The 27131-nt window shown below is 42.3% G+C and overlaps 1 protein-coding gene and 1 pseudogene across 1 annotated transcript in view; one reads left to right on the top strand and one right to left on the bottom strand.

The window, feature by feature from the left end:
* Rab22a (RAB22A, member RAS oncogene family) overlaps positions 1-7507 on the top strand; it is a gene marked incomplete at its 5' end in the record, with an annotated part of 56992 nt that extends 49485 nt beyond the window's left edge. Inside the window, 1 exon segment of the mRNA XM_013518261.1 lies at positions 534-7507. Within this exon segment, the coding sequence (XP_013373715.1) occupies positions 534-631 (98 nt within the window).
* An 18493-nt stretch (positions 7508-26000) lies between these two features.
* LOC102027687 lies at positions 26001-26519 on the bottom strand (annotated as a pseudogene).
* Between the last annotated feature and the right edge of the window lie 612 nt (positions 26520-27131).

Genomic DNA, 27131 nt, shown 5'->3' with positions numbered 1-27131 from the left:
AGTGAATGGTTATGAATGTTTATCAATCCCTGTCTCTGGAAGGCTGCACAAGAGAAGGGTGGCAGTGGCGAAGGGACAGGCATATTCTGATGAAATCTTTTTTTAGTATATATGTTACCTACTCAGGATATTTTTTACATGTACTTACTTTTAATTTTTTACTAAATGCCATATGGTATCCTTGGGTCCTGGGACACAAACATTAATGGACATTAATGGAAAAACTGATAACATCCAAAAAAAAATCTATAGAGTTAATGGTGATGTGGCAATGTTGAATTGTTCATTTTGACAAATGACTATGGTAATACAGTATAAGATATCAGCATTGGGGAAACTGAATGAGAGCATCCAGGAACTCTATCCGTCATCTTTGTAACTTTTCAGTAAATGATTCCAAAGTAAAACGTTTATTAAACTTTTTTTTTTTACTTTAATGAAACCTGTCAGATTGCATCTGCAAAATTGTTGGTCTGAGAATGAACAGATTTGAAAAGTTGAAGCTGATTCCCTCCCCTTCCCTCTTGATGTAGGTCGAAGAATTCCGTCCACCGACGCCAACCCGCCATCTGGCGGTAAGGGCTTCAAACTCCGAAGACCACCATCAGAGCCAAAGCGAAACTGCTGTTGATGAGCCTCAGCCTCTCAGACTTGATGAAGTAGGTGAGCCTGAAGTTGGCAGGAGGGCTGCAGACCCTGCCGAGCTGCTCTTGAGTCTTCTTCATACAAAAAGGACTCGCAGAAAGTGACCAGTTGTGTTCTTTGAAGACTGCAGTAGTATATTTCAGTCTGTGGACTTGTATTGTGTCAAGAATCTCTGGTATACAGAGGGACTACATCATTGGCTTTTGACCTTGCTGAAAGGAACATCTAATTGTATGGATGGTAGGATTAAATTGCTGAGTAGTTTTGTAATCAGGATTTTATGTAACATTTGTAAAGGGAAAATTAGCACTTTCATGGTCTGTGAGGGGGAAAAAAAGACTTTGTGGAGATTATCATTTTCTTGGTTTCTCGTTGCCACTGTTAGAGAGAATTGTATCATTTAAAATGTGGTAGAATTTCGCAAGTGAAGAGCTGGCAGTTATTATTTTAAAATAAAATGGGTTATTTATAGGATGGATGGAGACAATTACATCTCTGCCGTCTCTGAAGCACTTTCATTGAGTGTGCTAACCTAAGATACATGCCGTAAGCTGACACCATAGCAGCAGCTACCCACCTCACCCCGGGCTTGCTTCTGACTATGTCGTGTATCTGGCACCAGATGCATTATTGGCACCTCTTTAAATAAGCTCTTGTGAACACAGTGGTGGCGGTAGAGAAGCTGCCTGGAATAAAGCAGACTGCATATGTTCTAAACTGACTATCATAAAAAAGAAGAGAAAAAGAAAGTAAAGGAAGTAATATAAATGCTGTCAATTTTTATTTAATCCAAGTATTTTGAGGGGAAAACGAGTTGCTTAGCATATGTAAAGTTTCGGTCTGTATTTATGAGATCATTGCTTAAAGATTATATGTAAATACATTAATAAATGGTTTCATTCAACACTCCATCTAATCTTGCATAACCCTACCCATTTTTCAGCCTGTCTGTGGGGCACTTTGAGGCACATGTGTGTTGTGCAGAGAAGTAAGAGCACTTAGCTCACAGTCTTTCATGGTTTCTCTGCCTTCCTTTCCACCCACCCTTCTTCCCTCCACACCCCATCTGGAAATGATAATAAAAGACATGTGCTATTTGACAAGCCTGACTAGTCCTTACTAGCCTGGGGTAGCGAGAGTAAGCTCCAAGCTCAGGCCACTTACCTGGTTTTGGTAATCAGTTTCTTTTAGCTGTTATAAGGACCTCAGACCAGCTGTTTTAAGAGCACTTTCCTTGTTAACAATTTAGCTTATCTTTCTGTTTCCTTTATTTTCCCTGCTTCTGGTAGTGGTTAACACTCTTTTTCCCTCAGGGAGCCTAATGAGGTTTTTAATATAATCTAAAAATAAAGCACTGAAGTGAAGTTGGTGAAAATTTGTTCCTGGTCTAATTTGGCACCCTTCCAACCTGAGTATTTTAAGAGAAGGAAATTTACAAGATTAAATAGGAAATGAAACAGCTTGAATTTCAAACTAAATTGTGTTTTCAGAGCTGTCTTTAAACTGAACAGTCAAACTTTTAAACATAAATTTTTTCTTTGTCCCCCCCCCCATACACACTTGATATGGATAGATTTCAATGGGAAAATTATAATTCAGATTAAGTAAAAAAACCTTTTCCTGGTTGTACATCTTAAGTATTTGAGATTGTTTTAGACTTTCTAAAATCATATCAAAAGAATATGGGAAATGAAAATTCTAATGCTCTTTTGTATAAAGTAGATATAGACTCTATATTTTCCCAATATTTTGCTTCCAAGCCACCATTAAATTAGCAAACTTGTAGAGAAACCGTGTGATTCCCAGGGCTGAGCTCTTTATTCCTAAAGGTAGCTTGATTATGTACCTTCGCATGGTTCCAGGGCATGCAGGCACCACCCTGGTCTGTCCCTAGCATTCCTACTGCTAGGCCTCTATCTCCATGACAACAAAACAAAAACAAAGGTTTCCTGACTCCTTACAGAAGAGGCCATGCTTGCGTGGCCTTTCCTGTTTTATTTAACCAGAAAACAACACAAATTTATGACCTTCACCAAACCTGCCATTAGATGCTGGTAATCTCCTGGTCCCTCTGTGCGCAGGTAAACACAAGGTCTTCTGAGCCTCGTCTGAATGCCTGTGATGGCTCTCGGCATGATATTCTAGCCCACTGCAGGGCCATCTCTTTGGCCCTTTGCAGCTAGTCTCTCTTGCTAGTTTCTCTTGCTGACTTTTATACCCTTGTCCATATGTAGGGAGTAATTCTATTTACCATAGCCGCATGTCTTTTTAACGGCGCGAGTGGCGTGCATGGAGTTTGTGCTCGTGCATTTCTAGGATCCTTTGCCCTCATTTTCTTCAGTCCTTCCAAGAAATTGATAGGGTACAGTTTCTCTTATTGTACAATTCTAATATCGACCCATGAAAACTGATCTCCAGGCATAACTCATATTGAGTGGAAACAGGAGAAGGTCTTCACTTTGTGTCTGAAATGCAAACATGATTATTAAAGTCAAATCAGTGCTTTATTTTAAACACATTTTGGATTAACTTAAGCAGTAATCAAAAAAAATTATGAGAAAAATCTAGACTTCAAAGGAATTAAGACACGGCCTATCCATAAAAATCTTTTGGTTCCCTCATGACACGGCCATTTTTTAAAACTTTGGGACTGAACAGAAGGGAAAAAATCATTAATTAGCTGCAAGTGTGTATTGATTCTTTTCAGAGAAATTGAAATAAGCTCCTTGCAGGTGTCCAATCCTAGAAACCGTTGGTCTCCAGATCTCTCCTTTTACATAAGTGTTTTTCTGATTCTCTGATAACTAATTAACTATCATGTGATTAAAAGAACATAAAGTAAGAGCATGATTAAGTGTCCTTCATTTTAAACTCTCTGTAAGAAGTGATTGGGGAGAAGTACCTACTGCAAGCCCTTCTGCTTCTGAGTGAAACCCCCATCACCTGCTCGTCAGCCACAGTCAGGGTAAGTTCTACACAGAGCAGCTGCAAGATGTCTTCCTTTTAAAACAACATACGTCCTTGTTCCCCGTTAGTGATGCCTCTTCTCTCATTGTGCTCGATTTCCTGCACATCTACCTGTGTCTGAAAGGATCCTGCCTTTTATATTAGAGACTTGATCTACATAAGTTGGCCTGTGTCCTTAAGGTTAGCAGTTCTCTTGATTTTTAAATACATAAAGGGGAAGAAAACCACATTTAATTTTAAAACTTGTCTTTTATATCAGTGTCTTGTCTCCAGGAAGAAAATATATCTGGGAGGCCTCCTAAAACTCCGAGAGATACAGTAATGAAAATATCCTTTACGTAACTATTTCATGGCCTTCCTGGGACTGTCAGCCTAGAATGTGTATTTTTATGGCCTTGAGTTTAAATCGGCAGGTCAGGTTCATATTAACGCTGCACTAATTGGTATGTTGGCCTCCAAAAGGCATCTGTTCAGTTATATGCACCTTTTATATTCTAAGATTGGATTGAAAAAGACTATATAAATTCTGTTTATCCCTTTTCACTCATTCTCTCAAGAGCAGGGACATGATTCATGGGCCCTTAGATCGTGAGCTATAGGCACACAATGTATTATTTCTGTAACAGATGAGCCCCTAAACATCCAGCTTGTCTTTATCAGACCTGTGTAAATAATGAGAGAATTATTTTTTTCCAGAGAAAAGTTACTGGAAATCCCTTCGCTTTGTCTGTACTAAATGCCAGCTTTAGAGCATTTGGAGAAATGACAGCCCACACACTCAGACCAGCTCTCCTTACTAAACTCATTAGGCTGTGAATGTCTACCCTAACTCTGACAGTAGAAACTTAGATAGCATAAATTACTTAAATTTGTTTTAAAGCGATGAGCAACACAATTTTTGTTTACTGTCTGTTTTTTAAGAGGTACTCTACCTCTTAATGGTTAATAGTTTTTTTTAAGGAAGAGATGGGATGTATCTTCACGGATCAAGCTATTAACTGTATACCTGCCTTTAATGAGCTTGGTTCATCCAAAAAAAAACGTTTAATAGGGCTCAGTGGTAGAGCACCAGCCTAACATGTGCAAAGCCCTGGGTTCTATCTCCTGCACTGCAAAAAGAGAAAAAAAAAATTTTTTTAATGATTCAAGGTAATGTTAGGATACCCTGTGATACTATTGATTTTTTTTTAAAAAAAGCATTCCAGCAAAAAATTACATAGGAGATAAACAGTGTACTGTATAGCTTTAGGAAAGGGAAGTGAAGATGGAATTTAGCCTAGGACTTAAAAAACAATCTCTGCAAATTTCTTTTGACAGCAGAGTTGCTTGTCTTGACTTCCAGTAATAGAAAACCAGGCAATTTGATTATCTGATTTGCAAGAAATGTTAATGAAATTCCAGGGCATTTGTCCTGTTTTATGTGCAAATGAAAGTCTAAAAAATATTAGAAAGGCATTACGTTTTTCACGAGCCTCCATTTTTTTCATCTAAGAATGAAAAGTGAGAGGCCTGTTGTGATGAAGTTTCATTAGACATAATGAAGAAAGTGAATAAATAGAACCCAGAATCACCATATTTCTCAGTTCAGACTCCAGGACTCTCTTAGCACATAGGAAAATGATTTACTTTCTAAATCTAGAAGGACTTCCAGTCTCATAGATCAAATTTAATTTGATGATCTGTACCATCAGAAATAACTAATATCTGTGTTCTTTCCTTTCAGAGTATAATCAGTTAGAGATATGCTAGAATATTTTTGGCTTCAAAACAAAAGGAGTTAGAAGTTTAATTTTAAAAATCTCAAACCTTTCATCTGTTTTATTATGTTGCGCATTTTCAATAGTAAGATTAGGATATATCAACAGTAGATGGTGAAATTAAAACCATGATGTGTAACAGATTTAATACAAAAAATTTTAATTTGCTGCTAGTTCATTTGAGATCTGTTTGATACCCAGTGCCTCATCAAAATGCTTCATAATTGCAATAAACAAAATTCTGGGTAGCTTTCCGTGAAGCAAAATTCAGGTGCCATGTCCTTTCTGCCAATTCATGGGAAGTCTTAAGATAGTAATTTGTTGAGAGAGCCTTCTGTAGTTGACAGTTTTATACTGTTGGCCTTAATGCCCTCCTTAATGATGCAATAGAAATAAAACATGCTGGTTTTATTGAAGCCACTTCTTGATCCAGAAACTTTCCAGTGTTTAAGGAAACATGTTCAATGCAAATCTTTAAAACAGCATTTTGTGTATGGGACCGGTAATCTTCACTTAGCACTGAAATTGTCAAGGAGACCTCCGAAACCTTTAAAGTCACATCGTGTAGCATCAGGGATACCCCCTCCCCAAGCGCAGTGCAGAGCCCACTGTCCCCCCAGCTGGAGTAGTGCCCACTGGGGTGGTGCACCTGTGCCACTCGGGAGCATCATCAGCCCCTCTGCCCGTGGTGATAGGTGACTTGGCCTGGGAGTCTCAACCTGATATATTTGGCCATTATCAATTTTTCATTAAGTTTTTAATTCAATAATTTGTATCCCCTGAAATTGTTTTACAGCATCACTTGAATTTGTTGACTTTCACTTACTTTCTTTACGAAGTTATTTCAGAGTGCGTGAAACTTGATCTTACCTTAGATCATACATGATTTCTGAGGGCCCAGTCAGTAAGAGCAGGGCAGAATCACCGGCAGCTGGCCGGTCAGAACAACTGCTGGGTGGCTCTGTTTTTAAACCAACCTTTTGTAGTTCATGTAGACAGAGCGTTATCGCCCTGGAAGGGGTTTTGGTTTTTGTTTTTTGGTGGCTGTTGTTTTGTTCTCATCCAGCTGTCTTTCCGTCATTTCACTTTGTGAATCACTCACGTAACTATCAGTCATTCCTCTGACCGTGAGCGTTTACTTCTACCTTCTCTGTGATTGAAGCAGGCCTCTTGCCTTTCTTCCTTTCCTTTGTCAGTTTTCTGAAGGCTTTCCCTTAGAGACATGCTCGCACCCGTGACATGCGTCCGTGTGGCCTTCTGTGGTTGCAGTGACAGGGTTGGCCCCTCTGTGCAGCTAGGGAGGCAAGCTACGTGTATCACAATGAGCAATGCAAAGGCCAACGTCGGTGAAGAACTGCAGGACTTCAGGAAGGGAATGGGCAGCATGCACTTTCAATGAGAACGCAAGTAATTGCCAAAATGCTTTTCATTGATGACAGGATCATTAGCTTAAGTGTCAGAACTTCACTGAGTCTGTACTAGAGCATTTGTTAAAGTGTGTAAAAGTCCGACTCAAAAGTCTAGAACAGAAGCAGCTATGGAGATGAGCCTAGACATTAAAAAAACAAAAAGCTAAGTTGTCATACCAGCAATTCTTATTTCTCCTAAGAATATCATGCCTTTTCAAGACCTGATGTAAGGAGTAAGATATTTGTGCCTTTTTACAATAGCACCTATTACGAATAAAATTAAGTTGCTTACAGTATTGGCCGCTTTGTAACACTATAAACAGATTTATAACTGTGGCTTCACACTGCATGATAAACTGCCTGTAATGAAATACTGTAATGATGGTTTGCCAAGCTTGTATGGATGTTTGAAGACTTTATTTTTGCAGTCTTAATCTTGGGCTGGACCTAAGTGTATGTAAACCATATGATGTCTGTATTGTTTGTAGATGCTGACAAAACAAAACTAAACCTTTTGCTTTTTGTTGTATAATTTTTCTTTTTATTCGTATGCTGGTAGTAGATAGTTTGCAGAGGAAGGTAGAATTGGCATACTTTTTGATGATACTGTTTTAGCTTGAATATTCTATAATAGACTTTTTATAGAGTATAACATGCTAAATCACTACAAAATTTGTTCTAAGAAGGGTGTAAACATTTTGTTAATAAAATACTATGTTTACAAATACATGTACTTGCCTTTTAGTGGTTTCTTTTTGCAATATGACTCGTCACACATTCTTAACTAAATATTCTGAAGTCATTTCCAAAATGGGTTTTGGAAACTGAAGGCCTAGAACATCTGTGGCTCTGATGGTATCTGTGAGCACCGAGGTATTTGTATCAGTGGATCTAGCTCCCCGGCCTCCACACCTCAGCCTTGCACTCCTATGTGTCTCCCAGTGTGTCAAGTTGAGATGGGCACTGTTGCTCTTGCAGGAGTGCAAAGCCACCAGGGCACTTAGAGGGAATCCTGCCCTGTACAATAAAGGAGGCAGCTGGGTTTGGTGGCACATGCCTGTAATCTCTGAGCACTGGAGGCTGAGGCAGAAGCATCTCAAATTTGAGCCAAGCCTGGCCAATTTTGAACCTGTCCAAAAATAAAAAAGGCTAGAATAAATTTTTTTTTAAATAATAAAAATTTAAAAAATAAAAAAGGCTGAGGATGTAGCTCAGTGTAAAGGCCCTGAGTATTAAAAGATTAAAAGGCCCCAGTATTAAAAGATTAGCACTATGAGGAGCCTTATTTCCTAGAAGAAAAGATGGTTTGGTTTGATTTGGTTTTTTGTTTTTTGTTTTTTTCCGGTACTGGGAATCGAACTCACGACGTTGTGCATGCCAGGCAGGCGCTGTGCCGCTGAGCTAAATCCCCAGCCCCTTGATTTGGTTTTTTGAGACAGGGTCTCGTTATATAGTTTAGGCTGGTTTTGAACTCACCAAGTAGCCCAGGATGGCCTCAAACTCTCGGCAATCCGCCCATCTCAGCTTCCCAAATGCTGGGATTATAGGTGTGCACCACCATGCCTGGCGAAAAAGACGTTTTGGCAGCTCTCCCAGTATTCAGGGGATTTCCCCAAAGTGCCATGTTTGCCTCAGTTTTACTAGGAGGAAACCAGAGAGCAGAGAGGGTTTGAAACTGAGTTGGGGTTAGAGTCAGCTTCACCGTCCTCCAGGCTGTGTGGCCCTCCACAAGGTTCTTAACTCTCAGAGTTGTGTGTCCTTGTCTTCCTAAGGGAGGATAATAACTTAGTGGCAGTTTGGTGGGATGACCTGATAACAGGCATTTGCAAAGTTCAGCATTGATGACAAGTAAGCACTCATAGAACTTTTATAATCCATCTTCCGGATGACCCCCTTCTGATTCAGGTAAGATGGCTATTTGATAATGGTTTTGTTTGTTTGTTTTTGTGAGACAGGGTTGCATTGTATAGCCCAGTCTGCCCTTGAACTCATGGTGCTCCTCCTGCCTCAGCCTCCCAAATGGTGGGATTACAGGTGTGTACCACTGTACTTGGCTGTTTTGGTTTTCTTTTACATTTTTAAAGATACAGTATGTACCAGCCAGGCATGGTGGCACACCCCCCACAATCCCAGCACTCATGAGGCTGAGGGAGGAGTATCACTGCAAGTTCGAGGCCAGTCTGGGCTACATAGTTCAAGGCCAACCTGAACTACATAGAGAGATCCTGTCTCCACAAAAAAAACATTATATATATATGCATACATGGGAAATATCATAAATCTTGTGTACAGATCAGTCTCACAAAGGTTACTGTCCCTCAGATCAGAAAGCAGGCATTATCCACATCCCAGCAATCCCCCCTCAGTCACTCTCCTATTTTGTCAAGCTCACAGGTTAAAGTTTGTACTTTGTATCAGATTATATGCAAACATATGGCATGTACTCCTAGGCCTGCCTCCTTTTAACCAATGTTTGTCTTCACTCTAGCATTCATAGCATAAGCCATTTACCCGTTCTATTTGGATGGGTATTGGATCGTTTGTGGCCTTGCTATTAGGAATGCACCATGAACATTCTCACTCGTTCTTTGGTGTATATGGGCCTCTACTTGGGAATGGCGACTGTTGGGTCATGGCAGATACATACTTGTTGGTTCGCTTATTTTTTGCTCTAGGACATACAGTTTCCTAAAGCAGTGTACAAATACAACTCCAAGCTATTAACAGAAGTTATATCTGAAGAGAGAGGTTTGGATGATAGACCCATCACTTTTTTTTTTTTTAACTTTCTGTATACTTCTGTACATTTTAAGTTTGGGGGCACAGTATTTCTTTTTTTATGTATTTTTTCTTTAAAAAAAAAGGTTTTTTTATGTATTTTTTTCTTTAAAAAAAAATCAGGAAATCTTGCACTCTAATCCTTTCTTCAAAACTTTAGTGAAAATTGACTTATAAAAAAAAGAAAAGAAAATTGACTTTGTAAATACACTAAAATTATATTTGTCTTAATTTCTCTTTTAAAAAACAAACACAAACTGGACTTTCGTGCTGCACACCTATACTGCCAGCACTCTAGGAGGCTGAGGCAGAAGGATCGCAAGTTCAAGCTCAGCCTGGACCACTTAGCTAGATCCTGTCTCAAAGTAAAAAATAACTTTTAAAAGCTAAGGAAGTAGTGTGAAGGGTTTGGATTCAGTCCCCAGGACTGCAATCAGTCAGTCAATATTTTTTAAAAATTACAGCCACTCAATATGGTCAGTAAAAAGCTTAGAGCCAAATTTGGGGCAAGTGTATAAAACTTTAAAGCACACATTTATTTCACTGTAATATTTGAGATACATCTTTTCAAGCTGCTGTAAATCCTCTTGGGAGAAAGACAGTGGGGAGCACCAATAAAAATGATAAGTGGAGAATATCAGTCCGTGGCCTGACAATGTTATACTATGGCAGGAACCGGTGTCATAGACGCCAAAAAAAAGAATGACCCCAGCCGAAAAGGAAGAGACAGATTAGCACACACATCAAAAACACAGATGTGTTAAATGCACACACAAAACAACTTCGCATTATCTTCTCCATACATGCCTGGATGCTTGTCCTGGAACATAAAAACTAAATTATGGACCCGGAATTCTAAGCAACCTCTAAGTTTGTCACAGGTGTTTTTTCCATTAGAATCAAAAAGCAGACTTCTATTAAAATCATAATTTTTTTTTTTTTTTTGGTCTTTTTGAGACAGGGTCTCACTATGCAGTTCAGGCTGGCCTTGAGCTCACTTTGTAGCCTAGGCTGGTCTCGAATTCGCAACGATCCTCCCGGCTCAGCCTCCTGAGTGCTGGGATTACAGGCATGCACCACCATGCCCGGCTTAAAATCGTAAATTATAAAATGCAGAACCTTTCCAAATTTCCATTTATTGGTCTTCTACTATTTATTTGTTACTGATCACAAATGTGATTCTCCACTGAGAATGTTGCTGAGAAGCCAGTCCTCTGCAGCCTTCGAGAACTCACTCTCCAGGCACACTTATCACTTCTCTTTATAGCACTGGTGAAACCTGTAAGACACAAGGGAGAAAACAGCATCACAGCCAACACCTTATCAAGGTGGATCACTTTATTATTGTCTGAAATGGACCTTAGATTTTTGTTTTCAGCACAATTTTTCAGCATCTCCTAGGAACGAAGATTAAAATCCAGAGACTTCCTTCTGAGACATGTTCATGAAGACGTTGTTTTTTCAGATGCCATTGTTAGTGGGGTGGGAAACCGAACATGGGGTCACATTTCTCTTTATTAATATTCCGTGTAGAATGAGCATTGAGCCTTTGTTAAATAAAACATATGGAAAATAAAACGGGAGTGCTACCCGGGTTCCACTCCATTACGAAAGGGCACTTTTAAGAAGAAAATTGTGGTGTTGTGAATGTTAATTTGAGATTAATGCACAATGTTAGGGCACAGGCTCTGCACCCCTGGTATACTATCATCAACATTAAAATTGCCATCAGCTGTTCAAATGATGGGGTCAGGTCATGTCTTATTCGCATAGAAGTGAGAATACATCACAGTTTTTTTTTTTTTTTTTTTAAAAGAAAGAAACACAGCAGTGAGAGGCATGGACAGTGCATACGCTGTTTATGGGCAGGGTGGTTAGCTGTCTGCATGAGCCATTAATATAAAATGGCTCATCAAAGCATAAAATGTCCCACCCAGAGTGTTTTGTGTGAATTTGTTTCTATATGTCCTACTTCTAAAATGATAACCTCACATTAGAGAATTAAGGTCCCTGTGGGTTTTCTTTCCTATTCTCTTATTCCTTCTTGATGCAGTAGGAGAAGGGAATGTTGGTGACCAAAGGGCAGTTTTTACAAATGGACTCCAGATGACCTTGGGGGGATTAAGGGACAGCCACTTTGGAGGCCGCTCACAGTACATATAGGGAGATGCTGATGGAGCATATGAGATTCTCTAGGGGAGGAAAAACCGCAGCCACCTGGAAGTGGAAAGGACTCGGCTCAGCCAACACAGGAGCACTCTTCCGCTTCAGCCCCATCATAACGATGTACCAACTGACACGATCCTGAAATCATGAAGACAGCGCTTGGAGAAGTGGAATAAAATTGTATGTGCTCAGGGTAGCCTCTAAAATGAATAGCTCAAGGTCATTTTTCAAAAAAAGGCTTCAGGGCCAGCTGGAGGACATTTCTTCAGTATTTTGTTGAGTCACTGAGTGCACTTGAACTTTGCTTCCCTCCTCCGTAAGCTGGTGTGTGCTTTTATTTGCAAAGTGATAATGATACGAACTTTATGGGGCTCCTGTGAATCGTGCAAGAATTAAGCTATGTAAATCAGTATCACCCACTGTACCAATAATATACAAACTCCACTATTAGCCCTAGCATGCAACTGCTTGTAACAAAACCATGCACATTTAGTACCTGCTTTTTCCCCCCTGGGTCTATTAGGAAATTCTCTCTTGTTTGTATATACAGGGCTAAACAATATAAAAGCTTGTTTTCATTTTTTTTGATGCTGTAGTTTAAAAGAAAAATGCCCACATAGTCGTGTGTGCACACACACACAAAATGAAGAAAAGACAAATGACTTAAATTGCAAAGTGAAATGAGAAAAACAAAAGATTCCTTATAGCCTCGGCTGCAGGAGAGTAATAGGATCAGTGGAAGGAGTTTTGTCAGGAGACCTTGGGCTCAGAGGAGGGAGCAGAGGAGCTGGGAAGGGACAAGCCCAGCTAAAAAGGTGGGGTACCCCACGAGCAGCTCAGCAGGCACCGCTGCTGACCTCCACTGACTGCCGCTGAGAGCCGAAGGTCGCCTCCCTCGCCTCCCCAGACCAGCTTTCCTAGGCTGATCCATCACTGTTTATTATTTGTATTGTCAAATGTTAAAATATTACTCCCACTGCAAAGCCCTGTGTCTCAGCTCAGAGGAATAAATAAATGGAAAATCAGGACAGCGCTTTATGACTCCAAACACGTACTGTGCATTATCACAACACAAACCAGGACCCCACTAGGGAATTAAGCTGAGAAATAAAGGGGAGATGGCTTTTGGTGGCCACTTTCCCCCAGGAGGAAGTAACAGAAGGTATTTACTACATTTTCCTGTTCCAAGTTGTTACAAATTAAGGATCATCTGCTTTTATTTAATAACACTGAAAGGCTGAGGAAGAGAGGATGTCTTCATAGTGTTGCAGAATGATGATGAAGAGCCTAGATGTTATTAGTGTATTTGAGACGCAAGGATTTACCACCCTATAGGAAGGACTCAAGTCCTTTGTGAAGTACCAAGTGACAACCAAACCCACCCTGCAACAACTCCAGTCTCAACACAACAGTCCCCAGCTCCACACCGTGCAAGCCTCCAGATGCTGACACAAGGGACCAAGGGAGCTCTTTTAGGTGATGATACACCACCTGTGTGCTATCCTCAGGACATCAGTGAACTCAGACCCAAGAGGTGGACACTTTTTATTCTTCCTCCGTGGACAGATGAGAAAACCAAAGCAATCTCTGGATGCCAGAGCAGAGTGACACCCCAGCTGGCTTTGGCACGCTCCGTCCAGTGGAACATACACAATGTTACAGGGCCACTCTGACAAGGATGGGTCCAGACCAAAACAACTTTGTCTAAAACCCCACGTTGACCAGACAGCTAATCAAAGTGATGGCTGCTGCTTTAGCAATGGCGGCAGTAAGCTCCCTCTTGTCTGCCCTCCGGGGATGCAAACATGGTATGGTCCCTAAGTCCTCACTCAAATCACCTGCAGCCCACCCAGTCTCTGGATCTGTCCCAACACCCTCTCAAGCCCAAGAGTGAAAGCCAGCCCATCCTCCTATGGGTGTGTCTTGGGAGTCCCTGTCTGCTTAGTTATCGAGTGAGTAACTAGCATTAGTCACATGGCCAGAACATGACAGAGCACCTGAGACAGGTGGGGTCCCAGGTGTCAGACACCCTGCTCCCACTGCATCAAGAAGGAACACAGCAACTAGGAGCTGTAGCTCACAGGAAATCAACATTTACATTATTTATTGTAATCACTTGTTTTGCTTTTCCCCCAGATGGAAAATCAAAGTCACTTGAGAATCACTGGCTCTTTTTGCATTCTTGCAAGGCAGGGTCCGGAATGGAGAAAGCAAACTTTAAAAGCCGGTGTCCCACCCCAGCAGGTCTCCCTTCTTCTTTCCCCTCTCTGTCCCTCTGTCTCTGTCTGTCTGTCCCTTGTCCATTCAGGAAACTCAAGGCTCCCATCTCATGCCGAGGACAAGGCTGCTGCACAGTTTCTGTTTTCTGATGCCCTTGGAGGTGGCCAACCCATCTGGACAATGGAGGTCGGGGACTGGAAACTGTATTTGTAGACTGGGCACAGTTTTTTTTTTTTTTTTTTTTGGTTTTTCTCCGGTACCGGGAACCGAACTCACGACCTTGCGCTTGCCAGGCAGGCGCTTTTGCCGCTGAGCTAAATCCCCAGCCCCTGGGCACAGTTTTTAATCAAAGAAAACAGCAACATTTTCTAATGATGCTTTCACTTGCCGGTTGCATAATCTTTTTTTTTTTTTAATGTTTATGTATTATTATTTCTGTGGAGTGGCTTAGGGACAGACATAAAGAGACAAGGAAAAGGTCGAAGGCCCTTGCTCCGAGCCACCCCCTGGCAGGGCCACTCCAAGGTCACCTGCTTTGTCTCACAGCTGGGCAGAAGGGGACAGGAGCCTTGTCCTTCTGTGCAGCCAATGTGCTCCTCCTCAGATGCCTGCAGTAGGAACGAAGCCTATGCAGTGAGAATCCCCAGGGCTTGGAAAAAGAGAGGACTGCCAATTTTTCCTACGCACAAATACACAAACAAACGTGTCCCCTGTCCCCTTGCTCCCCAGCACACTGGGAATGATCTGTAGAGACCCTATAAACTCTCCCCACAATTAATCCCCTGCTCAGCCACTGCCTCATCAAACATTTATCACGTAGTTCTTCTGCCTTACGTTGCCGTGGGGAAACAAGGAGGTACATACGCTGTCCTTACCCCTAAGGCATGTGGAATCTAATTATCGTCTAGAGATCCTGTGGGGGATCTGCTTAATAAATCAATCCGAATGATTTGTAATTAGAATATCAATTATTTGTATGCAAATATGATCTTCTTAGTGCTGGAGGACAAGTCCTAAGGATTGAAAAGACTCTCTCCCTCTACCCCACCCTCTCCAGTTCTTAATTACATTATTTCATTCATTCATCAAACATTTATTGAGCATATTTTGCGTCCCAGGCACGGAGATGGGGACCAGGAATCCATCACCCAGTTGCTCACAGTCAGCAATAAAGAACCAAGAGAATTCAGGGCCATGGGGAGATCTTTCTCCTGGGCAAGGAGGGGCAAAAGCTTCATCTTTTCCCAGCTCCCCAAACTTGCAAAAGCCACATGCGGTCCCCAAGGCCCTGAGCAGAGGAGAAAGCCCTTCCAGTGTTCTGCCTCATTCTGAAAGGGGCTCCAATTCCTTTTTGGAAAAGGGGAGGGTATGTCTGACTCTGACCATCCTACCCGCCATCCAGGCTGGTTTTGAGCTATGCTGGGTCTTCCGAGGATTTTCACAAATCCTGCACCCAAGTTTGTCCTAAAACTAAAACTTCTGGTGATCCTGAATGTTTATTCACTCATTCATCCCTTCATTTCTTCACTGGTTCTTCCATCTGTTGGGGCCCTGCTGTGCTGTAAGCCCTTGCTATGTGCTGGATGTGGGGTGTTAAGTCAAGCAGAGGTGGGAAGACAAACGATAGATGAATAAGTCCAGGGTACCCCTTATGGTCTGTCACTCCCAGGTCCTCATCCCGCACACCCGGCTTCTCCTCCTCTTGGGCATGCTGCTAGCCTTCTCTGTGCTTCAAGTTCTTTATCCATGCACCAAGGAAAATACTGGTGTCACTGTCTCACTGCTGCAAGAATGTGTGGGTGCCGTGCATGTGCCCCTTGGCCAACAGCAGCTGCAGCTTTTGTTATTATTAGATTGTTGTCCATCAGCATCTTTATAAGGAATAAATGCTAGGCTGGGGATATAGCTCAGCGGAACAAGCACCTGCCTGGCAAGTGCAAGGTTCTGAGTTTGATTCCTGATACCAAAAAGAAAAATTCTTAAAAAAGAAAAAAAGGAATAAATGTTACTTATTTGTTTGTTTTTGTGGTACTAGGGATTGAATCCAAGGCTTTTACACTAAGCTATATCCCCAGACCTTTTTATTTTTTATTTTGAGCAGAGTCTTAGTAAGTCACTCAGGCTTCGATCCTCCCTCCTCAGCCTCCTAGAGTGATGGGATTTTAGGTATGTTCCGCCAGGCCCAGCTGAAATAAATTATAAATGCAGTGTGGTATCCTGGATTGGATCTTGGAGCAGAAAAGGGGTACTAATGGGAAAACTAGTGACATCTGAAGTCTGGGGTTTTGTTATTGCCCCAGTGTGAGTGCCTTAGTTTGCAAAAATGTACGAGGCTCGTGTAAAATGATAACGTCAGGGAGAACTGCGTGAGGGGTGTACAAGAACTCTCTCTACCACTATTTTGCAAATTTCCTGTAAACCTAAAATTTCTGCTAAACAAAATTGTGTCCGTTTGCTTGTTGTTTGTTTTGTGGCTTTTTTGAGACAAAGTACTCCAGGCTGGCTTTGAGCTTGCAGTAATCCTCCTGCTTTAGGATCACTCTCAGATGCTAGGATGACAGGAGTGCACCCTGACACCTGACTTCAAAAATTTTATTTAAAAAATGTATTTTTGGTATCTGGTCATACTATCCTGAAGGTGCACAATCTCACCTGATCTTGGAAACTAAGCAAGATGAGGCCTGTCAGTTCCTGAATGGGACACAGCCTGGGATTGCAGCACACTGTAGGCTCGTTAAAATTACATGTATATGGCTGGGGATGTAGATCAGTGGTAAAGTGTTTGCCTAGCATGTGTGAGGACCTGAGTTCAAGTCCCAGTGCTGGGAAAAAAATATATATATATATGTATATATATATATATATATATAAAATGTCATAATAAATTATATATTAACATGTGCTATTATTGTATATTATACAGTATATATGTATACATTTTTATATTATACAGTATAAGAATATAAGATAGATTATATGATCTACACATATGTATATATATTAATGTTACTCATCTATATAAAAACATTGGACAGGGCTGGGAATGTAGCTCAGCAATAAAGTGCATACATATATAAAATTATATATAATAATAAATTATATATATATATATATATATATATAACTCTTCTGAACAAAACCACTGGGCAGGCAGGGTTGAGAGTATATAGGACCTGGGTTCTAAATGCACAAAAACTGCAAGGATAAAATCTAGACTCTATAGCACAACACAGACGAGACTTCATCCCCAGTCCCAGCCAGCTGTCCTGCTCAGTGTCTTGGGCTCCTGGTTGTAAAGTGGGGGTAATCCCCCCTTGAAACACTGTAAAACGTAAGGCCTCAGTGTCTGTCTGCCCCCTAGGCCCCTTAGCTCTCAGGTGCATCTCTTCCGCAGGCAATCACGTCCCGGTGGTCCGGACAAGTCGTTTCCCCTTTGCTAACCTCAGCGTCTCCATCCAGGAAACAGAAGTGAAAATAGCTGAGGTTCTGAGGGCTAGGAAAGCGAATCTGCACAGCGGGGCGCAGAATACTGCTCCTCGAGCACTTGCACAGCTCTCCAGCCTGTCCACGCGGCGCCTTGCATGGTAAAGGAGGCTTGGTGGTGCACTTCCCTTAAGGCTCTTGAGCTGCGGAGATGGTCCTGGATTATTTGGGTGAGCCCTCAGAAGAGGGAGGCGGGATAGCCAGGAGGCTGAGGATGTCACATGGGGACAACACAGAGACCTGAGACAGAGCAAGAATATCCAAAGATGCTTCCTGTGGGCTTTGGAGACCAGCAGGCATGAGCCCAGGAAGGTGGGAGGCCTCCAAGAGCCAGCAGGAACAATTTTTTCCTCAAGCCTGAGGTCATAACCCTGCCAAGACCTTGGCTTTAGCCTGGTAAGACCATGGTTAGAATTCTGAACTCCAGAACTGTATAGTAAATAGGTACTGTCTTAGCTACTTTGGTTTTGTGTGTGTGTGTGTGTGTGTGTGTGTGTGTGTGTTTTCTTTTTTGAGATACCTTCTCACTGTGTAAACCACGCTGGCCTTGAATTCACAGCAATCCTCCTACCTCAGCCTCCTGCTGTTATTACAGTAACAGATCACTGCTGTTGGGCTAAGCTACTTTGTGGTCATCTGTCACTGCAGCAGGAGACCATGCTGTATGCTTATACAGAAGCTGACACAAAAGAGGAGTTACATAAAGGCGAAAGTTATCATCATTCCTTGATGTTTCCTAAGCAGGTCCCTGGCAGCCCCTTGGCCCCAGGACTTTTGCATATGTTGTTCTTCTGCTTAGAGAACCCTTGCCTCTCTGTCTTGTTTGGCGAGATCTTAAATTTTTCAATGATTGTTTTCTAATATCCTCCAAACTTATAAGTTTCCCCCAGATCCTGGAGCAAGGTTTATTTTCTCATGTAGCTTTCTTCTCACCCATTTTAACATTGTCACAGGTTCTAATCATGCTAGTGTTCTTCTCCAAGTGCCCCTCATTAGATAGTGAGGTCTTCGGTGGGCAAGCCCAAATGCACCCACTGGCAATGCTCACACAACAGACCTGTAGGCCATGTAAACAGTTAAGCAGCAAAACAAATAAAGTCACAGTATAACACATACATAAGGAAGCTCATTGAGATTTGATTAAAAACTTGGATGATCCAGGCATAGGGGTACACACCTGTAATCCCAGCTACTAGGGAGGCTGAGATAGGAAGATCACAAGTTCAAGATCAGCCTGGGCAATTTAGAGAGACCCTGTCTTAAAATAATAAAAATATGTAAATAAAAAGGCAGGAAGAACGGAGTGTGGTGGCACATTCCTATTATCCAGTGCTCTGGGGCATGGAGGCAGGAAGGTGGCAAGTTCCAGCCCAACTCAAATTAGCAAGACCTTGCCTCAGAATCAAAGTTTAAAAAGTTCTGGGAGGATGTAGCCCAATGAGAGAACATCCCCAGGACGACCAAAAACAAAAACAAAAGCAAGACCACACTGGATGGCACCACACAGGATGGGCGCTCCGGGCAGCCAGCGGTGGTGTCATCTCCAAAGCGGGGAACGGAAGGCTGACGCTGGCATCAGCTCCCCCAGTCACCCAGTTCTTTTGTGTGTGCGAAGCTGTGGATCAGCAGGTCCGACCGCCCAAGGGCAGCAATCACCTTGTGCCCTTCAGAGAATGCTCTGGGAGTCGGAAACATTGGTTGAAAAAGTTTTTAACTCTTTTTAATTTGAGAATAGTTTTGGAGTCACAGAAAAGTTGCAAAGATATAGAGTTTCTGTGCCCCTAACACCCAACTTCCGCTTTTGTTAACCTCTCACCTTGTTCACAACTAGCGAAACATTACTCACTTGAGTAAAAAGTTATTGCTAACTAAGCCCCTCTTTCACACAGATTTCCTGCGTTTTTCCCTTCCTCTCCTTCTTCCTCCCTGGCTCTCTTCTTTTTTCTCCTTCTTCATCTTCTTCCTCTTTCCCTTCTTCTCCTTTTCTTCCCCTTCAATGTCCTTTCTCTGTTCTAGGATCCCATCCAGGACACCACGTGATATTTAGTTATACGTCTGCTTTGGCGCCTCTGTACTGTGACAGCCTTTCATACTTCCCTTGTTTGTGTGTTGGTCTGTCTGGTTTTGCACGACTGAGAACTGAACAGAGTACCGTAACACAGAGCTAGAGCGCTAGCCCTTTATATTTTTTATTTTGAGACAAGGTCTTGCAAAGCTGCCCTGCTGGCCTTGAATTCACAATCCTCTGCTTCCTGAGTAGCTGAGATTACAGGCATGTGGCGCCACACCTGGATGACTTAGTTTTTTGATGACCTTGGAGTTTGAGGAGCTCCAGCCAGGTGCTTTGTGAATGTCCTTTCTCGTTCACTCATGGAGTACTGGGGATTGAGCCAGGGTATTTGCACTGAACTACACATCTCCAGCTCTTTTTCACCTTTTTTTTTTTTTTTTTTTGTCTGAGACAGAGTCTTGCTATGCAGTTCAGGCCGGCCTTGAACTCACTTTGTAGCCCAGGCTGGCCTCGAACTCACAACAATCTTCCTGTATCAACCTCCCAAGTGCTGGGATTATAGGCGTGCGCCACCACGCTCGGCTTACTTCCTGTTTTGAGACAGGATCTTGCTAAAATGCCCAGCCTGGTCTTGAACTTGTGATTCTCCTGCCCCAGCTTCCCAGAGTACTGACATTATTCACACGTACCACCATGCCCAGCTAAGATGTCTTAAAGTTTCGGTTTTTCTTATGATTTTTTTGATATAGGGTCTTTCCATGTGGCCCAGGCTGACTGCAAATTCCTAGGCAAAAGTGATTCTCTTGCCTCAGCCTCCTGAGTAGCCAGGATGAGTTGCATGTGTCATAGTGCCCATCTTATGATGATAATGAAGTTCTGAGTTTCTGAGAATGAAGACTCCAATGGTGAAGTGTACCTCCTACCAACAAGGCTTATCAAAGAGGTGGTTGCCCTTGGTTACCTGGCCAACAGATGCCTCCCAGGTTTCACTACTGCAAATTTATTTTTTTCTCCTTCCCACACTGGCCTCTTAGGAGAAAAGTCACTAAGTACAGCCCTTGCTCAAAGGGAGGAAGGCATATGCCACTTCCTCAAATGAGACACATCTCATATAAATCACTTGGAATTCTTCCAGACGGAAGATTTGTCTTCTCTGCTCTAGTCAATCATTATTAAAGGATATTTATTTTCTATTCTGGGTTACACTCCAATACTTGCTCGAGTTCTCCCAGGTGGCTCTTGTGTCCTCGTGACATGGTCCCATTGTGTCACCTTTCGAGCATTTCCTACTTTCTAGCCCTATGAGCTACTCCAGGTTTATCTAATATATTACTTGCTCCAGACCTAGTCTCATCCATTTTCCCAAGGAGTGCTGCTTCCATTTATGGGGAATGGTATAAGAAACTAAACACTGAAGCCTCACATACAATAAAATATTTTTAACATGAGAACTACTCAGAAGACTTTTGTCTTTGGCAGTATGGAGGATTAGCTATACGGAGCGGCCCTTTGGATCAAAACAGCTGGATAAAACATTTTGAATACACTGATAAGCTAGCTCCAGGGTTGTTCTGAGCCAAAGAAGGTATTGTAATCAGGGTTTGCAAGGGATATAAATTAATACAGGGCACATAATTTATAGGATTATTGTATAGTAGTCACCCAAAGTCAAATGCAAAAGAATGCAGGAAATCTGTCCACACACTAGAATCCCAAAGAATCCAGCTGAGAGCCTGGATCCCACGGCATGAGTCCAGAAGAAGATCTAGAGTCCATGACAATGCCCTCCCACCCACAAGTCCAATGGGAGGTCAAGAGGCCACGACAATGTCTCATGCAGGGCTGTTTCATGGATCCATGCTGGGAAGGCCCAAAGGTCAGTGGTGGAAGCTAGAAAGTCTGTGCCAGCGGGATGAAGGTTGTGTGCCAGCAGGCTGAGGGATCTGTGCTGGAGCCAGAAAGTGACACTCAAAGTAAGAACCAGAGCTCCCCTGAAAACTACCGCAGTCATCCTCAGTGACAAGAGCCTGTGTTCCTCTGATGATAACAGCTGAGTTCATACCAGGAAAGCCCGCATGCCACTGTCCTCCAGAAGAACCAACAGCACCACCTCTTCCTCCCCAGTCCTCCTGTTTATGTTGTTGGCAACAATCCTCAGCTGGGCCTCCCACACCCAGCACCACGCTGGTTTAGTTCAGCTGGGTGTTACAAGTTGCCCACCAGTTTTCAATCCACCGCAGAAGGGAAGCTGAAACTCTTAGGGATGAGCTGAGTCTGGAGCCTGGTGTTTTTTCCCCTGGGCAAGTATGTCAGGCAATGGGCAGGTGCTCTAGTTTCCTAAGTCTTTTGAGTTCTACAGAACAGAAGACAAAGATCAGGACTTACCCAAGGTGAGGAGTCTAGCAGGATCTTTCACTGTACAGTGAAACAAGAATACTGTCCCCTGCCCAAAGGAATAGTGTCAGGTGGAGGCCCTGGTGGGAAGAGAAGGCTATATCTCTCAAGAAGCAAGACCAAAGAGCCGCCTTCTTAAAGGGGCGCAGCCCAAATTCACATGACCTAAGTGGTCTGAAAAACCCCACCTGAGAACGGAAGGTTTCCCTGGCTGGTGAGCTCCTGTACCTAGCAGAAGCCAGGGCACATCCTTTCCGGAGGAGCCACCTTCAGCTGCAGGATGGCAGACTGGATATTCTACAAAAGGATACACTGTTTCCTAGCCCCTATACTTTCCTAGAATCCTTCCACACCACACAAGGAGGTCACATTTCTGTCACCACCCTCTGGTTCTATCTGCAATTTGGCAAACAAGCGACCCTGCATGATTTCTGAGCTTAAGGTAGGAAAGGCAGCGTAGCTCTGCCAGGTTTTTGCTCTCTCTGTATGTCTCTGACACCAACCAGCAGCTCAGGACCTGAAAGCACAGGGTCTCTGTGAGACACACACGGAAACCCTGTGCTTTCAGGTCCTGAGCTCTTTCCAACTCTGTTCAGTGTGGATAACTTAACATCAGACATTATGAGAGTGTTCATTATCTATTTCTTTATTTAGTTTTAAAACAAGGTCTTGCTATATATAGTTCAGGCTGGCCTATAAACTCACAGTGTAGCCCAGGCTGGCCTTGAACTCAGGGTGATCCTCCTGCCTCAGCTTCCGGAGTGCTGAGATTAAGGCATGCATTCCCATGCCCAGCTGATGGGCATGTTTATGCCATAGAAATCTGCAAAAACTACAAATCAGAGTTACTTGCTCGCCCCTGGGAAGCCGACTCGCCATATACCACTAGTTCCAAGCTACCAATGGCACGCACTGAGATCATTACTTTGTCACCTGCGTGTGAAATGTCCTTTGCAGCAACGGCCCTGCCATAGTGGTGAGGATCTCAGGATTGTGGGCTGGGCAGAGGCTCCTGAGTCCATGGAAAGCAAATGACAAGCTCCGGTCTTTAAACTCTGAGAATCAGAGAGAGTCTATAGATCCCTCAAATAATCATTTATTTCTTGTAGCTATCGAGTTTCAAACCTGCTGAAACTTTGACCCAAAATTTAATTGGGTGGATTGCATAGTTACAATATAAATGGAACTCACATTTTGTCAGACTCTCATGCCTTGGTTGTTTACTTGCTGCGTGTGAGAAATGTCCAGGAGCACAGATGTGCCACCTGTCATGGGCAGTGGGTGATCAAGAACACCGCAGAGACTCAGAAGGTTCGTGACAAGGTCTGGGGTGGAAGTACGGGGATGCCTCTCAGGAAATGGCAGTGTGGAGGTATTTGTGTCCTGTGTGAGTCCCCGCCCGGGGCATGCACCGTAGCAGTGACCCTCATAACCAAGTGGACAAACGAACACACGCTGCATATGACAGTCTTTTTTTCCACATACATTGTTTGCTCAAAAGGCTTGTTTCAAAATGGCCCTGGAGGCAGGTGTGGAGGCTCTGCATGCGCTGAAGAACATGAACTTCCCCCCACCGGGCTGATGGCTACTGTTGATACTAAGAGCATAGGGAAGCAGCAGGAAAGACCAGCCCTAAAAGGGTGCAGCATCAGTCTCTGAGAGAGGAGGAGGGAGTTTGGAAACCCATTAAAACCCACAATATGACTATATAGATATATAAGGAGCAAATGAAAGCTTACAGGCTTTAAAACATTAAATAAAAGTAAAGCCAGGTGTGGTGGCACATGCCTGTAATTCTAGCACTTGGGAGGCCAGGCAGGAGGATCACCATGAGTTCAAGGCCAGCCTGAACTACATAACAAGACCCTCTCTCAAAAAAACAACACTCCAAATTAAATTCAAATAAAAGTTCCTGGAATACTTTTATCAATAACCTAAGTGATAATTAGTAACCAAGTGAAAGGAATAAAGAAATATCCAGAAAGTGTCTCAGTTACTTTCTCGTTGCTGGGACAAAATACCTGACACCCCACAAGTTGGAGGAAAGGTTTATTTTAGCTCACAGTTTGTAGAGGTTTTAGTCCATTGTCAGCTGGCTCCAAGGCAGGGTGGCATGGCAGATGGGCCTGACAGAGGAGAAACAGTCCATAGTGCAGTAGGCAGGAAGCAGTGAACCTTCCTTCTTTCCCTTTTTATTTCATCCAGGCTTCAAGCCCATTGGTTGGTGCCACTCAAACCCAGGATGGGTGTTCTGCTTTTAGTAAATCCATCACCTAGACCCAGAACTTTGCTGAACATACCCATGACCCAGTCACTACTGAAAACTCCACCTATCAGTTCATAAGGCTTTGGGGGACATCTGGAGACATGCCCTATGAGGGATATAAAGATGCAAGATTAAGATACGATGGTTTAAGAGATGTGGAGAGAGGTGTCCAAAAGTCCAAGTGCTTTATAGATTCCTTTTTCTGCCCTTCCTTCCTCCCTTCCTTCCTTTCTTCCTTCCTTCCTTCTTCCCTTTCTCCTACCAGTTACAAGTGGATTTATATATCTCATGTGATACATGAGGTATGTGAAATTAGTAAATATAACTGAAACAAAAGTTTCATGAAATAATACAGCACACTCTAATATTTTCTACTTTCTTTTGTCCTTAATGCTGGTAACAACCTACTAAATTTACTTTACAAGCCACTCTTGGGAAACAACATGTAGTTTGAAAAACACTAATTGAATAAAATACTAATCAGAATTCCAGATGTCAATTGTGACTGATTGATGCGGAGGTAACACTTAAGAGAGGTATGTTACACATGCTACAGCACAGATGAAGATATCATGCTAGACGAAATAAGCCAGGCACCAATGAATAAATACTGTGTGATTCCACCTACATGGGGTACCTAGAATAGCCAGGTTCATAGAGACAAAAAGTAGAATGGTTGTTGCCAGGGGCCGGGAAGAGGGGAATTAGGAAGCTGCTGTTTAAGGTGTACAGAGTTTCAGTTTTCTCAAGATGAAAGGATTTTAGAGACGGATGCTGCTGCTGGTTGCACAGCGCCGTCAATGTGCTTAATACCAGTGAGCTGTACATATAAAAAATGGCAGACGGAGCCTGGTGTGGCGGTGCGTGTCTCTCCAGAGGCTGAGGCAGGAGGATCACTGCAAGTTCAAGGCCATCCTGGGCTACATAGTGAATTCAGGATCAGCTAAACTACATAGTGAGACACTGTCTCAAAACAAAAGTGGCAGAGGGTAAATTCTATGTTATGTGTATTGTGCATTTTATCTCAGTGAAAAAGTAAAAGTAAGTAAAGAAAAGCTGTTATTTGAGGATTTTTTCAGAATGATAAAAGACACCAACCGGCAACTTCAGAAAGCCCAAAGAATTCAAGGCAGGATAAATAAAAAGATACATCATGGTGGAACTGCAGAACACAAAAACAGAGAGACAATTCAGATATCCATTGAAGGAATGAAGATGAGATTTGTTGTCTGACTTTTGTAATGTAAACAGCGGGAGAAAGTGTGGGGGACAAGGTCTCCCTCACTGTGGAGAGAGAATGAATTGCTACTCTAGCAAGTCTGCCACAGTATCTTTAAGAACAAAGTCAAAGGAAAGTCAATTTGCAGACAACAAAAACTGTGATATTTCATACCAGCAAATTCTCCAGGAAGTAAGATGTAAAGAATGTACTTCAGATACAAGGAGAGCGATCCGTTGTGTAAATTCAGACTTAAGAAGAAATGACAAGTTTTGTCAAAGAAATTGGTAACTGTACTGACTGTATTAAACAGTTTAGTAATGTTATATCAAGTTGAAATGGAAAAAACTAAACATGCAAGATGCTACCATTAAGGAATATTATTGTGGGGATAGATGATTAGAGTTAAGACACTTCAAAGTTCTTACAGTTTAAGGCAGCAGGGTAAAGATATTTTAGAAATTGGATCTCTCTCTCTTTAAAAAATTTTTTTGGAGACAAGGTCTCACCATATGGTTCAGGCTGCTGTTGAACTCAGTATGAGGCCCAGGCTGGCCTCAAATCCACTTCAATCCTCCTGTCTCAGCCTCCTGAATGCTGGGGTTATAGGTGTGTGTTACCATGCCCGATTCAAAATTGGACATTTTTTTTTTCTTTTTGGCAGTTTTGTAACTTTACTTTAAAGTTAGTTCTCATCCACACTCGCTGTCTGGAGATTTTTGAACGTGCTAACAGGGATGTAGGTTACCAAAGTATACAGCTTGTTTGGTGAATCTTCATCCTCATTGTGTTTTCTGGACAACTGTACACAGATATGATATGGGACATTCCTTATTCCTTTGGCCCAGACAGTTTGTTGCACCTAGGGTCAGTGAGCACATCTGGAGTCCCCAGCTCATTCACGGCAAACTTCCAGATCTCCTTAAGTGCCCAGGGGGCACTCTTCTTGAAGCCCACTCCATGGGTGCACTTGTGCATGTTGATTCTGGTTTCTTTGTTGTTGTTGTTTGGGTTTTTTTTGTTTTTTTCTGGTACCGGGAATCAAACTCACGACCTTGCGCTTGACAGGCAGGCGCTGTGCTGCTGAGCTAAATCCCCAGCTCCAAATGTTGATTATGTATTGTCGGGTCACCACCTCCCTCATGGCAGAATGGCTCTTCTCACCACCCTTCTTGGTGGGAGCCATTCGGCCAGGCCCAAGTTGAAAAGGACGCTCAAAATCGGACTTTCGTAAGACAAGTACTTGTAAAACATTTAAAGTAACCATTAAAACAATAAACATCGAGTATCTTAAGAGAAGAAAAACAGACTGAGGGGGGAAAACGAACTCTAAAGAAGAAGGATGAGAAAAAAAGAAAAGCAGGCAAGACGCATAGAAATAACAATATAGAATGATGGAAAAAATCCAGATATATTGGTAAATATAGTAAATATAAATGGACTAAGCGCTTCAGTTAAAAGACAAAGATTATCCTCTAAAAACTTTAATTATGAAAAACTTCAAGTATGCAGAAAAGTGGGAAGAATAGTATGAAAAGTATGTATATTCCTGCCTCATAGAGTCAACCATTGTGAACAATTTACCATATTTGTTTTATTTATATCTATGTACAAGAACATATTAAGAACTCCTATTTTGTGCGGTAAATGTTACATAACAAAATACTATTTCAACACTAATGATATAGAGTATCTATCTTATTTTTGCGGTTAAACAGATTTCAGTTCCCACCAATTTTTAAACATGCTATTTATTTGCGTGGTTATTTATTCAAAGGATGTCTCTTCAGTCAATACTAGCAAGGGGGTGGGAATC

The sequence above is a fragment of the Chinchilla lanigera genome, unplaced genomic scaffold (genome assembly GCF_000276665.1).
Source record: "Chinchilla lanigera isolate Chin_1 unplaced genomic scaffold, ChiLan1.0 scaffold00044, whole genome shotgun sequence".
Taxonomy (NCBI): Eukaryota; Metazoa; Chordata; class Mammalia; order Rodentia; family Chinchillidae; genus Chinchilla; species Chinchilla lanigera.
The sequence above is the reverse complement of the archived record's forward strand: the minus strand, read 5'-3'. Positions and strand labels throughout refer to the sequence as shown.